This window comes from Lygodium microphyllum, chromosome 15, assembly GCF_053477565.2.
Source record: "Lygodium microphyllum isolate KBCC chromosome 15, Lygodium_microphyllum_v1.1.10, whole genome shotgun sequence".
In the NCBI taxonomy this organism is placed as follows: domain Eukaryota; kingdom Viridiplantae; phylum Streptophyta; class Polypodiopsida; order Schizaeales; family Lygodiaceae; genus Lygodium; species Lygodium microphyllum.
Genome location: NC_141149.1, coordinates 45,443,232 through 45,460,331, shown reverse-complemented (window position 1 = coordinate 45,460,331; position 17,100 = coordinate 45,443,232). Strand labels below are relative to the sequence as shown.

General features: G+C 41.9%; 1 protein-coding gene across 8 annotated transcripts in view; it reads right to left on the bottom strand.

Moving 5' to 3' along the window:
• The window catches only part of RUS5 (root UVB sensitive protein (Protein of unknown function, DUF647)), a 218,744-nt gene extending 202,574 nt beyond the window's left edge, over nt 1–16,170 (bottom strand). For 4 of the 8 annotated variants that reach the window (XR_015693315.1, XR_015693314.1, XM_087694117.1 and 1 more), the window contains exon 1: nt 15,614–16,170. Coding sequence is in view for 5 of the 8 variants with exons in the window: in XM_087694117.1 (XP_087550243.1) it covers nt 15,614–16,077 (464 nt within the window). In the remaining 3 variants the exon portion in view is untranslated. The remainder of the gene's footprint in view (nt 1–15,613) is intronic. The other 4 variants (XM_087694116.1, XM_087694114.1, XM_087694115.1 and 1 more) reach the window with 4 other exon arrangements.
• Nucleotides 16,171–17,100: the final 930 nt, after the last annotated feature.

The following is a 17,100-nucleotide window of genomic DNA, read 5'->3' as shown; positions in this document are numbered from 1 at the left end:
ACAATGCATGGGTTTTCACCTTGGAAGGATGCATACTTTCATAAGTCTTCATCCCAACTAAAGCACCCAAAATATGCAAACAATGTGAATACAAAAGAGTGCCACTTAGACAGTGCCCGCATGGGGGAATTGTTCACTTGCCCAAGTGCCCTATCACATGAACGAATAATGTAATGAAATGATGTATACAAAGCAAAATGGTAGATACAATAGCTAAGGGATGTTGATGTCGAAGACAAGAAGACAATGCCAAAACCTATATGTACAAGTGGGGAAAGCAATGCCCTCTCAAACTATGGATGTCGATGCTGAAGGAGGAGCAGACATTGACTGTGTGGTGTCGAGAACTTGATGATGAAGAAGTAATTCAGCTAGAAGAGTTATGTCAAAGAAGCAACCATCATGGTAGCATCAAAGAGATTCCCAAGGCTTGGCCTCCAAAGGAAAGCCTCCATGCTGGTCAAAGGATCAAGGGCTCAACCAAGAGATATCATGGACCCACCATGGAATGACCAAATAACTGTCTCTAGTGCAATCAATATCTAGCTCTACAAGCAACTCAACTAAAAGAGCTGTATAAGAAACAACCATCGTGGTAGCACCAAAGTGATGCCCAAAGCTTGGCCTCAAGAGGGAAAACCACCATGCCGATCAAAGGATCAAGGCCTTAACCTGTTAGCAAGCACCTCCTGAACAGGCAGGGCAGACAAGGCAGCACAGGTAGGACCCAATGACGGGCAAGGCAGGGCAGCACATGTGAGCGGGCAGACAAGCAGGATCACTGGGCAGCAGGGCAGTGCCTGCTGGTCTGACCAGGGCAGGTCCAACTGCCACATGGCAGTATGGCCTACCTGCCCCCGTCTGCCTACTTTTTGCTCTCTGACAGCCCCACTTTCAGCCTATTTATAGGTGCCTGTTTTTGGTCACAGTCAATTCAGTTTTGTACACAGTGTGAGAGGTCTCCGGCTGATCGCATAATAACACAGCCTCTATACCCCTTAGCTTGGGAGCCATCTCTTGGAGCAGTAAGAAGTAGCCTATTGTGGCTCTTTCTTCTATCGAGGCTGAGTATCAAGCTTTATGTTCGACCGCTATGGATGGCTCCATCACATGTTGGCGGAGATTGGCTTTCCACAAACAAGACCTACGGAGCTTCGCGTGGACAACCAGAGTGCCCTTACTCTGGCTAAGAACCCTGTGCTTCATGCTCGCACGAAGCACATTGAGGTTTAGTACCACTACGTTCGAGAGTAAATCGTGGATTTGGAGCTGGTGGTGGCCTATTGTCCCACGGCAAACAATGCGGCTAATCTCTTCACGAAGCCTTTGCCCCAAGCTTCTTTGCTTCATCACATGAGATTGTTAGGTCTTCAGTGTTAGCAGATATGTCAACTCGTGTGAGTTTGAGCTATAGAGGCTTGGACATATGATTTAGGCTATTTAGGTATTTTTTATTGTGTCATTTTATGGTCATATCGGGCATTTATTGCTGCCTGGCCAGCATTAAATGCCGGCCGACCTGACATATTTTATGGCATTATTCATGCCTATTTATTCTGGGCTCCTCCTCCTCGATTGGTCAGTTCACCACCTGGAGGTCCCATGGAGAGAGGAGCCGATGCCGGTGCCCATGTAGCCAGTGACTCACTGTTGTATGCGGTAGTCTCGTGTCTGATATATGGATTCCATCTCCCGAGCATACATCTGAGTTCTCATCTATATTGTGTTCTTTCTTTCCCTTTCTCTTTTGTCTTGTGTTTCAACAGTTTATTACAACTTATGCTTACGCTTCCATTGCTACACCACTTCTAACATAGTATCAAATTTCAGGATTTGTGCTCCTACTGTGTTTTCTTGCTGATTTCAGGACTATTTTCACCCTTGCTGATCAGGTGACTGCTGCTCCATACAGGCAACCTGTTTTACCTACGTTTTCTGCAGATTTGCCATCGCTTGCTGTCTACAACTCCTCTGCGCTTTCAATTTTGAGACTGCTATGACAGTTTTTCAGCCTATTTGTGGCAGTACTCAGCCTGCATTTTGGTGTTCTTGACTCCTTCCTAGTTGGGCGAGTGTATTTTCAGGCCATTTTTGCTATATTTAGCAGTTTTTGACTGATTTAACTCTTGTTTTTTGCAGTCTGTTCTCGTGTTTTGGCTGTGTTCCCTCTCCAAATACCTTCTTTTCTCTACTCCTCTTCTAAATCCTCTACAAATGGCTCCTCCATGCACATCCACTGATGACAAGCTTCATGGACCTGATTATTACACGTGGAGTGCAGTGATAAAGGCCCAATGTTATCATTGTGGCAAGAAGGACTGCAAAGAGTTAGCGGCTTCCCGGAAGAACAAGAAGCAGAAGACGAAGGGGGATGCGGACTCCTCCGACGAGTCATCATCTGCCTCTGATTCCAACTTAGATCCTTCGGCCCAGGCGAAGTCCAAGGCATGGATGGGATCCTCTTTTTTGGATCGTAGGAAGGGCTTGGAAGCCCCTTCCTCAGTTGCTTTCTAGTGGTGGTGATGAGATCCTCACGACTCTCCAGTGCCAGAGAGGGAGTGTGAGAGGGTTGTGAGATGGAGCAACCATGCCTCATCTATATTTCTATACAAATGCATAGGATCCAAAGAGGGACGTCCCTGACGCATGGACCACAGTCTGCTGGCAGGTACAAATCCTAGAGCTAGGATTGACATCCAGGTTCATGATGGGCCGGTTCTTTGAAAGAGAGTGGGTGGCTTTCGTCTGGAGCTCACATAAGGGGGCACTTTGACATCCTGGCCAAAGAAGGGGAATCCATGGTCATTTATGCACTGCGGCATTGGTGACAGGATGGTCATGTGTGCTACCTTCAGAGGCATTGTTGACAGATATTGAGAGCTGCTAAGATCTTCTCTATTTTCAGGAGCTGGTACGATTAACATCGACATCAAGTTCTCTCTAAGACACCTTGGTGGTGGCTTGATTACCCATTGCTTGGGTATCCATGGTTCGACTTGGTGGTTCTATGTTGCATGGTTTCTGATTCATTCTCATCGTACCATTGTATTGTATCACATCACCCATGATCTGAGAGAGGGTGTTAGCAGATATATCAGCTCATGTGTGAGTCTGAGGTGCAAAAGCTTGGACATATTATTTAGGCTATTTAAGTATTTTTTATTGTGTCATTTTATGGTCATATTGGGCATTTATTGTTGGCCAACCTGACATATTTTATGACATTATTCATGTCTATTTATTATGTGCTCCTCCTCAATTGGTCAGTTCACCACCTGGAGGTCCCATGGAGAGAGGAGCCGGTGCCGGTGCCCACGCAGCCAGTGACTCACTGTTGTATGCGACAGTCTTGTGTCTAATATATGGATTCCATTTCCCGAGCATACATCTGAGTTCTCATTTGTATTGTGTTCTTTCTTTCCCTTTCTCTTTTGTCTTGTGTTTCAATAGTTTATTATAGCTTATGTTTACACTTCCATTGTTCCACCACTTCTCACATTCAGACCCTCCCAAGATCTGAGAGGGGGTGTTAGTCTGCCTTATTTAGCATGTCAGGCTATCATCTCCTCATTGTGAGCTCTTGTCAAAGTCTGGCAAGAGACAAAGGAGCTCTGTCAATTTATTTAGTATGTGTGTTTGGCTATATTTTTTTCTCGGGTGGCCAATAGCCCTTTTAGGACGTTTTTGTGCAAGTCATGCCATTTTTTGGGCCTAGTCGGCTAGTTTTGCTGGCCACCAACAGGTCGGCGAGCTTTGGGGAGATGGGGCTATATATAGCTAACCCCCAGTCATTATTTACTCACTCTCTCTTCTATAGGTTACAGCACACCCTGCTCCCGTTCCTCTTCGACATTGGTGCTGCCACTCATTTCAGCTTGATCTGGTGCTCTCACTGACGCTTTGGGCTGCATGTAGAGACTGATCAATCCACATCTTTGTATTCAGCATACATTTCAATCAATGCAGTATTTCTTCCTTCATTCTCTACTCTCTCTCTCTCTATGTTTGTGTTCCTTCTTCCGTTGTGCACAACTTTACCTCATGGATTTTGGGTAAAGGCTATTATGACAACCGTACACTTGATTAATCGATTACCAATTAGGTCTTTTTTTTTTGGGGGGGGGGGGGGGGGGGAGGGGGGGAAGGGGTGGGTGGGTGATCCCTCAAGAAGCATGGTTGGGCAAGCCACCTTCGTATGCTCACTTGAGAATGTTTGGCTATAAAGCGTTTGTGTATATTAGCAAGGAAGAACACAACAAACTTGAGCCAAAGTCCTATAAATGTATTTTCCTAGGATATGGTGATGAAGGTGAAATGGGATATCGATTATAGAATCCTGAGAAAAGAAAAGTAGTACGCAACAATGATGTTATCTTTCAAGAAGATCGCATGCACGAACACCTCAAAAAAAGACAAAAGAAGTCAGAAGGGTTGTATTCCGGAAGGATGTACCGATAGGACAGCAAAGAATGCCTACTAGACAGCAACAAATACCTACTGTAAATGTCCTTGAAAATGTAGGGAATAATGCTGAAAGATCTTGCCCATGATGTACCACAAATTCAGCAAGAACAGATGCCTTTGGAACAACCAAAACCAGCTGTACAGCATGCTAAACTTGCAGAATAGTAAGTTGTTAATGCAGATTTGCAAGCTGAACAGCTAGTAAATCTTGACCATTGGGTCCATAGGTCAAGCAGAGTGCAAAGACACACAGATAGGTTTGTTTCTGGTGTCAATTATGTGGCTGATTATGTCATGTTGACAGATTGTGGTGAGCCTCATACTTTCAGGAAGCAATGAACAGAAAAGACAGCAAGAAATAGCATAAGGCAATGCTCTTAGAGATGGAATCTCTCATGAAAAATGGCACTTGGGATTTGGTGCATTTGCCTGAAGGGCAAAAAGTACTACCAAGCAAATGGGTTTACAAAATGAAAGTCGCTTCTAGTTCTTTGCCAAAGTACAAGGCACGACTAGTTGCTAAAGGGTATAAGCAAGAACATGGAATTGATTTTGATGAAATCTTTTCTCCTATAGTCAAAATGACTACTTTGCGAACCATTTTGGACTTGGTTGCATCTGAAGATATGGAACTCATACAGATGGATGTCAAGACAACCTTCTTACATGGTGATCTGCATGAGGAGATCTATATGCAACAACCTGAGGGTTTTGCTACAAAGGGGTATTGGTAGCTTGATGTATGCTATGGTTACTACGCGTCCTAACATTACATTTGCGGTGGAGTGCTTAATAGATACATGGCATATCCTGGTAAAAAGCATTGAGAAGTAATAAAGGATATCATGAGATACCTTAAGGGCACAAAGGATTTGTGTATCTACTTTGGTAAGCAAAGGTTATCTATTGCAAGCTTCATAGATACAGACTATATTGGTCATAAAGAACGCAGGAAGTCTACTTCACGATATGTGTTCATGTTCACAAGGGGAACAGTCTCTTGGATATCCAAGCTTGAAGAGTGTGTTGCATTGTCTACTACAAAGGCAAAGTATTTAGCTGCCACTGAGGCATGCAAAGAGGCTTTATGGCTTTCCCGTCTAGTGCGAGAGCTTGGTATTACAAAGATTCCTATCCTCCATTGTGACAATCAAAGTGCTATCATGCTAGCACAGAATCCCATCTTTCACGCAAAGACAAAGCACATACAGATGAAGTATGGTTTTATCAAGGATGTACTTGACAACAAGAGCATTGAGCTTGTCAAGGTATATACAGATGATAATCTTATAGACCTTTTCCCGAAGGGTTTTCCAGCTGAGCAGTTTGCTCATTTCCGCCAGCCACCAGATGATGGGGGTTGGATAGTGTATGTGTATTTCAGCTTTGTACATACATAGACTTAGCTGATTCTTTTCTCTACCTTCAGGCACCTTGTCTTTAGGTAGGAGGTTGTTGGGAATAAAGGCTCATCGTACCTTTTACAATGTTCAGGCGTGCATGCACCCTTACACTTATACTTTATATATATATATATATATATATATATAAAAACCTAGAGTGGTACAAGGCATTGTACCCACACATTGAGTGTCGTGCTCTCACTCTTTTCTGCTCACTCTCTCTACTCAAACTCTGCATTGTATCACGATCCTTGCACATCTGTCATCACAGACAAATCATCAGACATTGCGTTACTTTTTGACTCAAGCAAAGTTATCTAAGAAGCATATGCGATGGGCAAACTTCCTCTCAATGTTTCTCTTTTTAGATCCCGCATATTGAAGGCAAAAAAATGTGGTAGCTAATGCCCTATCAAGGAAGCCTCAGATTTCAGCAATTAGTATGGTCTATCACATTGAGTTGGATACTATGAAAGATCAATATGTTGTTGTTTCGGACCTCGCTAATGTTTTTTATTAGCTTTGTAGTGGCCAGACGCATGAGCATTATGTATTTAGTTATGGTTTTTTTCTGATACATATCCAGTTATGTGTCACAAAGCAATTGGGGCCAAAAGTAAATAATAGAAAGTCATGCTCCTCCTTATGTAGGGCAAAGAGGGATTGATGCTACAATGAAGGCAATGGAGCACTTCTTATATTGGCCAGCTTTGAGACATGATATAGATCAGTTTGTATACACATGCATTGTCTGTCAAAAGGTCAAGTATGATAAACTTGATCTTCCTAGGATACCTACAAGGAATGATGGAATACGGACTATCATTTGCAGGTTCAATAAGCAAGCCCATTCCATTCTGACAAGGAAGAAGATAAAGATTGATCATAAACTTCCTCGATTGTAAGGCGCAAGGTAGCCATGGAAGCGAGGACCAAGAAGGTGAATACACAAGGAACACAAAAGAAGTTAAAGAAGATCAGCGAAGCAAGGCGATGATCACAAGTGTAAGGTAACAAATAAGGGTGATGAGTAGAAGAATCCTTCTTAAAAGATCGTTGAGTTAATGCAAATGTGATGTGGCCAATGCATGTTCGCTATGTCAACAGAATAGGCCATAAAAGGTCATGATGAAGATGAGCTTTCCAAGATACGATGCCACTGTCTGGGGTATCGTCAAATGAGTAGGGTTCATAAATGAATGCCACATCACTGTGACTGGTGACTATTGGATCCAAGTCAGGGGCAACCAACAAGATGAAATGTTTGGAATTTGGAAGTAAAGATGGAGGGGATTCCAGGTCGACAAGAAACGGACGCTGGAAACCGTCAACATGATAATGGCACAATCGGAATCCATTGACAAGTTTTGGTAGTAGCTTTCCCTATAAGTTAGTTAGGTAGAAAGAGTTAGTATCGGAATCATGGGACTCCCAAAAGGAATCGCTCCATTGAAATTAGAGCTTACCCAGGAGCTTGCCAACTCTTGGAGACCGAGACAAGTTGGCCCTTCTAGAAGAGTTGTTCCTTGGAAAGCTTATCGACTTGATGCTTTTGCCACGCTTGGACTTCAGATAAGATATAAGCACTGCAAATCTAGTCTTCTTCTAGCTAGGCAAGGGCTCCCATCTCAAAGGGAAGAGATTCCTTTGAGATGAGCTGCCCTTGTACCGCGATCCATAGACTGGGTACTACACACTCTAGAGGTGTAATGGCTTTTAGAATAAATGCCAATTTGTAAGGTGTCATTCTAGTAATGACCTTGAAGGAAGGATGCTACGCTCATAATGCAGCCAGAAGCTTGGTATCCTAGTCTTTTCGATTTTGATCTGTCAATTTAGTTAAATTTTACAAAGCACTTTGTTTGTGGATTCCACTAACCCATTAGCTTGTGGATAATAGGGTGATGACTTCTTATGCGCGATGAGAAAAAATAAAGTCAATTCCTTGATGGCCTTATTAACAAAATGCATATCTCGATCTTTGACCAATTCAATGGAAGTACCAGAAACTAGATGAAGATATCTTTGAATAAGCATTTGGCAGCCAATTTGACAGTGTTGTCCGAGAGAGCCCATGCTTCCATCCATTTTGTACAATAGTCTGTTGTTGTCAAGATGTACTTGCTTTTAGTGCATCGCTAGGAAGAAGGACCAACAAAGCCAAGACCCCATTTTTGAAAGGGCTCCAAGGCTAGGATTGGTTGGAGTAGCAAGTAGTCTCTAGCGTCAGGTTGGCCCATCCTTTGGCAAGAATCGCAATACCGGACCCACCTATGTGCATTGCCATGCATAGTTGGCTGCGACAATTCGGCCTATTGGATTTTCTAGATGGTCACATTAGTAGCAAAATGACCATAGTTTCCTCCAAAACGACAGATTGCTCTATTGCTAAAACTACTCTTTGTAGCACTCCGGATAACTGGCCCGTAATGGCTATTATGGGAGCACTAGACTATGCTCGAGAGACTAGACTAGGTGCAAGATTTGTTACAAAAATTTTGATTTCAAGATAATCCCACGTAGGGACACAAGGTACAATGATAACTTAACAAGATATGGAAAATCCCACAATCCGGGACCGTAGGTATAGACAACCTGACTTGATAGGATAAAAAGGATTCCACAACCCGGGACCGTAGGTATGGATACAAGATATCAGATTTACAAGATCTCCCTCAACGGAAAAGCATCAACAAAGACATGAAAGTGTTTTTTTCAATCTAGGGAAATCACTATGGGGACTCGGGATAATAACAGCCTGAGGTGCCAAAATGCTAGGTTTGCCTCTTCATTCAACTAAAAAATAGCTTTTTTACATGTGCCAACTGATTCAAGGGGATGGCTAAATGCGTCAAAAGCCGTAGGTAACGTCTATGCCATCGAATTTATCCCAAGAATTGGAGAACTACGAATGGTGAATCCGACACTACGGCGTGCATTATAGCTCAACCTTCATGGGGTCAACAGCAATGCCATCTTTGGAAATAATGTGGCCTAGCGAAACACCTCCAATAGCAAATACACATTTTAAAGGATTCAAACTTTACCTCTCAGCATCTCCGATGCATTGAGTGGAGCATGACTGTCCCAAAGACATTGAATTCATCTAAACAAACTCTCATCAAATCACTTAGATAGGGCCCAAATATCTCCTACATGTCCCTTTGAAAAGAATCCGAAGTGTTCTTTAGACCAAACCACATCACCATGCACACATAAACACCCCATGCTGTAATGAAAGTTGTTTTAGACTAATCTTTCGAGGCAAGTCAAACCTGGTTATAGCCACTGAATCCATCTGGAAAAGAATACACCTTGTGACCAGCCATCTCATCTAGAATATTGTCTAAGTAGGAAATAGGAAATAGATTCGGAATGGTGGTGGCATTGAGCTTCCTATAGCCAACACAAATCCGCAACTTCTTGTTCTTTTTGGGGATAGTGACAATTGGTGAGATCCAGTCGGCTCGATCTACTAGGGCTATGAAGCCAACTTGTAGTAGTCAGTCCAATTCTTCTTTGACTTGTTTGGCCATGTGTAGATTCATTTGGTATCTTTGCATCCGGACTCGAACAACATTTGGCTTTAAGAAAATGCGGTGCTAGTAGAATCTCAGATCCAGTCCTTTCATTTCTGAGTTATCCGAAGTAAACACATCTTTGAACTCATTTAGTAAATTGATGAGTTGCTCCTAGAATCCTCGCTCCAATTGAGCACTAATTTTCACCGATTTCGTCCCCTCTGGGACCTAGAAACACTGTAGCCAATTCATCCTCCTTCACTCTTGTGACCTTCTGCATCTAAGCTTCAAATTCTCTCTCGTCTCAATACTTTTGTTATCTCAGCTTTGAAAATCTCTTCAATGTCATCATCATCTTTCACAGAGTCTGGGTTCTAAGTTTTGGAACTCTTCAGATTGTGGCCGTCCTCCTCCTTCTCTAGGGGTTTATTCGGCAGACTTTGCGGCTACCCATATTACTCATTGATTTGCAAAACATTAATAATTAGGCACCATGGTTGTAATTTTACATTGACCTTTAGAAACTCCTCTTTCTCATCATCACTCAATCCTTTCACCATGTTGACTGTTTTTGCCATAGCCAATCTGCACTACAGTGAGAGAGAGGAAACATTTTTAAAAAATATCGTAACTTTGTGTTGATTACTATGGATAGTGAGTTTGTCTTTATCCCAATTATGGGTTACTCTTGCTTGGCAAAGCCAAGGCCTTCCCAGCAACATGTGGTAATCTTTGCTTGCATACTCCATATTCAAAACGACTAAAGAAAATAAGAATTGAATTGTAACAATTTCCAAAAGCACAGAGCATATGATAACAAGTGATCTCACCCTTGATTTGCCATTCTTATTAGGAATGGGACTAGTTTGATGTTGACACTAGATCTGCTATCGAGCAAGAAATTTTGAATGATTTTGTCATTGCACCGAAATTGTTGGATCAAATAATGGGCCTGGTGGTACTAGCTCCTGCTGGATTCTCCAAACTATGACATTTGGAGCATTTGCAATCATACCTGCTACTTGAGGCTCTAGTAACATTGGTCAATTTGACTAGATAATCTTCAATAGGTGGTCCTTGAAAGCTAGTATAAGATTTAAAAGATCTCCTAATGGAACAATGATATTAACTAGCCTCCATCCGATTGGTTCTTTAGATAAGCACGGAATAGTTGAAACTTTTGGCCGATTTCCTTCCACTTCTATGGGATCAGAATTTTTAGCTCCTACTGCCTCCAAAATTAGCTTCCAAGATCTTACCATGTTTTTCTCTAGTGTTATCATATAGATTATTTTTCTGCTCCTTACTGGGATGAACTTCTAGTGTATAACTTTTCTATTTACTAGGATAAACCTCTAGATGCTTATCTTCGTCAATACTAGGGTGAACAATTGGATGCTTAACTCCACTAGGTTGCGGAGCCTCCTTTGCAACTTGCTTTTTTTTCTATTGCTTTGGGGTTGGTGCTTCCCAACCATTCTCTTGTTGCATCTTAGGCTTTGTAGTTTCCAAGCCTATGGCCGTTCTCTGGTTGTGTTGATTCCATCCTGAACTTAGGTGCGGATTTATCTTCACACCTGGTTGTAATCCGTGAACTAGCAAGATTTGTGCCTCCTACTATCAGCTATACTACTGAGAGTGTATCACAATGCGGCTTCCATACATTCCTTTTGGGGCTTTATCACCCCAACCATCATTTTGTTGCAAAGGATTCTTCCCCACGCCTCAACTTCTTGACCATCCTCCAGGTTAAATCTTTGGACCAGAGCTCAATGGTGTATATTTCATCGCAGCTTGGTCTTCGCCTGTTGTCCATTTGACCACTTGGTGATGGACTCTCTCCTATTTTGCCCATAAAGGACCTATGGGTTGTAATGCTACTTCCTTGTAAGTTCTTCCGGACTGGGTTACTATGTTGACATCCGACTTCAGTAGCTCCATGATTTCCACTGTGTTGGCTTCGAGCATGGCTGCCAAGCCTTGCCCTTGCTGTTTCTGGGCATCATAAACCTGAGCTTCGAAACACTTCGATCTTTAGTATCCTTCCTATATACAAAAAAAAACAATATTTAGAAAATGATCGAAAATTTTCGGCCTCTTCCTCCCCTACTATGGGTGCCACGGCCACCGCTGGGTTGTTGATACTCTTGATTTGTGTAAGATACTACGAGCATCTATGTCTAATTGGCTCACATGGGATTCCATTGGCCAGATTAGGATGCTCCAGTACCTTGCCATCCTCTGGGCAAACCATCTAATAGTGGCCATTGTACTGGCAGTAGTCCATGTTATGAGTGGCCATATTATAAATGTCACACCACCACTAATTTAGGTCGCATTCAACCTAGACATGGCCCTGATTATTGCATTGTGTAGATTCTTGGCCTCAATTTTTTGAGTACCCTCTGAGGGTTTCTTTCCCTTTTCTTTCTTCTTGGACTTGTAGGGCTTTTTCTTCTCCTCATCCTTGGAGACATTAAATACACAAATCTAGAAATATACACTTTACCACTTAATTTTGGGCAACAAAACACCTAGTAAGCCCAAACAACAACACCCCTTGTAATATTTCTTTAATTGTATTGCTCTAATTTGAAGTACAAAGAGATATAGGCTCATCTATCTTCAAATACAATACAATGGACTGTCATAAATGACCAGCACTGCTTGGGCACAATTTGCCCCTCGATGGTACAACAATCCACGCACAAATTGGGTCACAATCTCTTGCATGCAAGCCACAATAATTTTAAAATGGACTAACCCTTGGTTCAACTGCAAATATCTTGCCATGAACAACTACTCCAAGTTCTAAGTCATCTGAAATTTGGCATGGATCCTGAGGTGGCTGTGGAAACCCTGATTTTTGCTGTATATTTTAGAGTTTCAATAGCAATTTCTACAACTACTATTCACCCCAAGCTCGAATTGGTTGAGAACTGCTAAGGGCAGATCGATACACAAGAGAGAAAATTAGCTAAAAGGAGTATCTTTTGATCGGTAGCTCTGATGGCACCAACAACTTCAAAAAGGAGATAAAACCTCGGAGTGACTAGTGAGCCCTCCTCTTCTACCACTGCCTCTCACCAAGACAAACAACGAAACCTACTGCCCTTGTCCTATCGAACTGCACGATCAGCCTCCTTTCTCTCCCTCAACCTCCGAATGCTAGAATAACCCTCAACCAGCCCCCAAACCGCCCTCCTCCAATTTGCATAGCAAGTTCTGATAAGTAGTAACCTATTTTGCTACTTGGTAGCTTTCCAAAAATAATTTTCAGCTTTAATTAATTAATTCTTAGATTTTTAATTTCTTAAAATTAATTAATTAATCATTTGGCCTTCCCCAAGAACTACCCATTCAAAATAACCATTTGACCTACCCAAGAATTGAATAGTGCCCATTCACATTAATTGTGCTAACCCCCCCCCCCTCTGGCCCCCCCACTAGACATTCACGTGTCCCTCATATTAATTAGCTTAAGACTAGCATTAATTAAATAATTAATGTCTAGTCCCAATGTCGCCACTACACATTTAATGGCCCAATTAATGACTTAGACTCAACCTCACAATAGACACCCACAGGTACCTGTCCGGCATATCTTTGTACGACTTCTACCAATGTTACGCACCACTGGTCACTTGAATCACCAAGGTATTCACAATCACTTAGCTGACTTTGCACTTCACATGTGCACCTCGCATGCCACAAAGCTAAGCATTAAAAATCCACAATCCTCACAATAATTAGTGATATTGCTTAAAGGTTGAAATTGCCTCCACACTAATAGATACATAATGCCTTTCATATTAGTCTCTTAAGGCCTTTTCATGGTGATGTGTGAAAGAATATATCTATTGAAATTCAACCAAAGGTTAAGGAGCTAGATTAGATCTTGGTATTTAAGCAAATTTTGACACAAAGCGAAAAATATCAAAGGTGAAGTTTCCAGGAGATACTTGGTGAAGTTTCATACTTACTCACCACTGGATACTTAGTGGATGGAAGAGAGTGACTTGGCAGATCACTCCTAGTTGTTGCAGCTTTATCTCGATGCTTTTTAATCAAAGCTGATTTTGGATTGGGCTCAATCAAGTTCAACAAAGCAAGGGTCCAAAGCATTGCCAAATGCTCAAGGGGAAGGTAGCAGTTCCGCTCTTCTAGTGATAGATAGCTCTAGTGTATAGTGGATCTTGGATGTATTCAACATACATCCAAGGTATTGTTTATTGATAGTATATTTGCCAAGGTGTCACTATTTAGTGTACTAGACACTACAATTAATACAAAAATGGAAATGGTTTTTTACCATGGCTTTGAAACTATACATTTGCATCAAATTATAATCATTAGAGACTATTTATTAATTGTTGTTTTTCAGTGGATGATCATCACAATCAATGGTATTCAGCTAGTTTTCATGGACAATAGCGTGTTTTCAGATGCCATTGATAGTTGAGCCATGATTTATGCTTAGTTTATGCTTTACTATGGTTGTTTAGTCAAAACACTTTTTGTTTAGAGTTTATGGATGTATCCCATGTGATTCTAACAGCAATGATGATTCATTTTTTGTCAGTTATGACTTAATTATATTGGCTGGAAAGTTCAATATGATTTTGGCAGTAGCATAGTATGAACGGCAGTGGATGATGTTCTTTGACTATGATGCCTATGCTTTTTCCAGTTCAGTATTGCTTTGCTTTTGTCACCTTACAGTTTTACACCCATCACAAAAATTGGCCTCCACTGTGCTTTATCTCCATCATCAGCAGCACTCTGGGCAGCAAATGAAGCAAGGCCAACTTCCAAATAGAAGAAACCACACCAATCCTTCAGAGGTCTTGACATGAGAGTGAGGCAAGCTTTGAGATCCTATACATTGAAGCTCATAAGAAGAAGAGGACCGAACACTATATCCTACTAGCAAACATAAAATTCCAGTGAGACCAACTCATGAGACTACAAAGTTTTGGGCTGGAGCTGATTACTGTTTTCGAGACAAATCTAGAACTAATTATTAATGCTGCTTCCAAAAACAAAGTTTGAGATCTTCTTCCACTACTACATGCAAAACACAAATTTTCAGGGCTGCTTCTTGCTGAAACCAGCTTGTTTAGAATGAGAAACACAAGCCTGAATGGTCATGCATCCATCTGGGGCTGCTGTTGTTGATGAGAACGCAGTTATTTAGAACTGCCTGGACTAAAATGAAGTTGTTTGGAGCCATTGAAAGTTTCTACCACCAAAAGCTAGGCATGTGTGCCATGTTCCCAAACCACGTGCTCTCGAAGAGGGAAGAAAAAGAAAGAGGACGATCATAATCAAATTCTCATCCCAAGTGTCATACAATTGTAAAATAGTCAATCTTTGAAACCGTCAAATGCCAAATGTGACGTCTTGTACGATGGCCTCAACTGATGAAGAACTAAATGGCCTAAAAGGTAGGTACTAAGACCTAATATAGGTCACAAGCAACTAGCTGCCCTTTTCCTCAAGGATTATGCAAATGGCCAAGTTGCCCAAATCAATACTGCCATTAAGCGGGCCATGCAAGCAAAACTGGAAGGTAGGCGCCCACGTCATGACCTTCATTAGTATCTCACACACCCCTAGCGCGACTTTGGTCATGATAATTCTCCAACTTTTAGGTTTCAGATCGTCTAGCAAGACTTTAAGAGATGTTCAAACAGTGGCATACAGATACTGTACGCTGGACAAAGCCCCATAAAGAACCAGACATTCGAACAAGTTCATGTAAATCATGCATGTTGATCCACCAGAATGTCTACTGCACCACACCAGATGCACACATCTTTGCATTGGTATAGCTTGTTGTTAATCCCCATTGGATGAACACTAGGAATATGCCTCCTGTTGATCCTTGGTACATGAACAGTAGAAAGCTGTTGAAGTAAACGCCTTGCCACCATCTTATGGAAGGTCAAATGGGCGTATTACCAGCTCAGACACGTGTATGTGAAATAGGTACCTATTTTCAAGGGCTGTCTTTTGTAAGATTTTCCTCCATTGAGGCTCTTGCAAGTTATAGAAGTCTGCTCCTCGGCTGCTTTGGCATGTTTCCTACTCTATCTTTGACCTTAATTAGAAACGATGAGATCACTTGTAAATGCAGGATTGGCTGCTACAACCTCTTTTTCTCCTGAACAATTAAGATGAACGTAACTGCTTGAATTTGGCAGGTTGCAAAAGGAGCAACACCTTGGACTCGCTTCAGGAGAGCTCGACGATTCAGCAAGCGTCGGTGAGTCCTGCTTGCATTTGCAGGTCACTCTAGCATTTCCACTGTATGACTGAAGAAAGCAGCCAGAGAAATTTGCGGCTTGTCTTATCCATCTCCGACTAGAAGGAACGTCATGGCCAGCTCTGACGCGTTGGAAAACTCCACCATTGTGGCCCGTGACGCCTAGACTGTCGCGCAGCTCCATGGGAAAGGGCCTTCCGAGCTCCATCCGACCTCTTTTCTGCGCACCTGATCTTTTAAGGTGTATGGGCATCCATGGATGCAGATTGTATAGTGATGGAAGATTGGATGAAGTCTCGATTACAAGATTAAAGCTAAACCTGCCAATATGAGGGCCTTGTTTTCTTTTCTTCTTCTTCTCTTTTTTTTTTGGTCTTTTTTTGGTATGATGCAAACATAAGAGAGGGATTGTGGTATCCATTGAACATGAAGGTGGAACGTGCTTTACTCATGATGCTGCACTTGCTTGAAGCATTCGATGCCGATCTCTCCACCTCCACGCCATAAGCTAGTTGTGTTGTTAAGAACAAGCCTAAGGAGCTTCTTTAGATATGTTCATATTCAAGTCCCTCTTGAGAAGAGACTCCTATTTGATAGACCAATCTTTGTAGAAGAGCTGCAATTTGTAGCCAATAAGATGAAGCATGACACAACTCTTGCCTGGATGAGCTCCCTATTGAGTTTTATTAAATGTTTTGGGGGGGTGGTCTCTTCTAGCTAAAGACCTATGCTAGCAACTAAATTGGTTAAGAGAGAATAGAGAAGTTTCAACCTTTATCAATAGGGTCCTGATCAAGGAGATCCCCAAGGCTACCAGAAGGAATTGGCTAAGTTATTGGTGGCCCTTGATAATGCTCAATAATGCCTACAAGTTTATTTCAAAGGCCTTGGCATGGGGAATTAAACATCTGCTCCCTAGACTTATTCATCCTTATTGCTATGGCTTTGTATTTGGTAGGAGGATCCAATATCCAATTCTTAATATAGTTACTCTTATTAATTGTGATGAAGTCAAGCAAACAATATGTCCCTGTCAATATGGACTCTGACAAGGAGTTCTTGTAGAGAGTTCAAAATTCTATAACGTGCTACATGCCCTCTTTTGGAGTGCTTCGTCAAAAGTAGCCAACCATTAAGGTGCTACTTTTCAAGGGTTTCTAGTTGCAAGGACTACATGGCATGGATGTTGCTCACACCACTATTGTTTGCAAATTGCCACCAAACCTTTGCAAGATACAAGATGGCTCATCAAAGTTGTACCTCTAACAAGTAGGGAGGTTTTGTGACCCAAATGTTTGCATATGACATGACCTCAGGGTCAAAAGTTAACCCACACAAAATCAAAGTGATGTATCTAGCTTAGGATGCCACTCCAAGCTGCCTCTTGGATATAGGCTACAAGATATTGAGCACATTATTGTATTGAGGTGCCTCAAATGTCCTA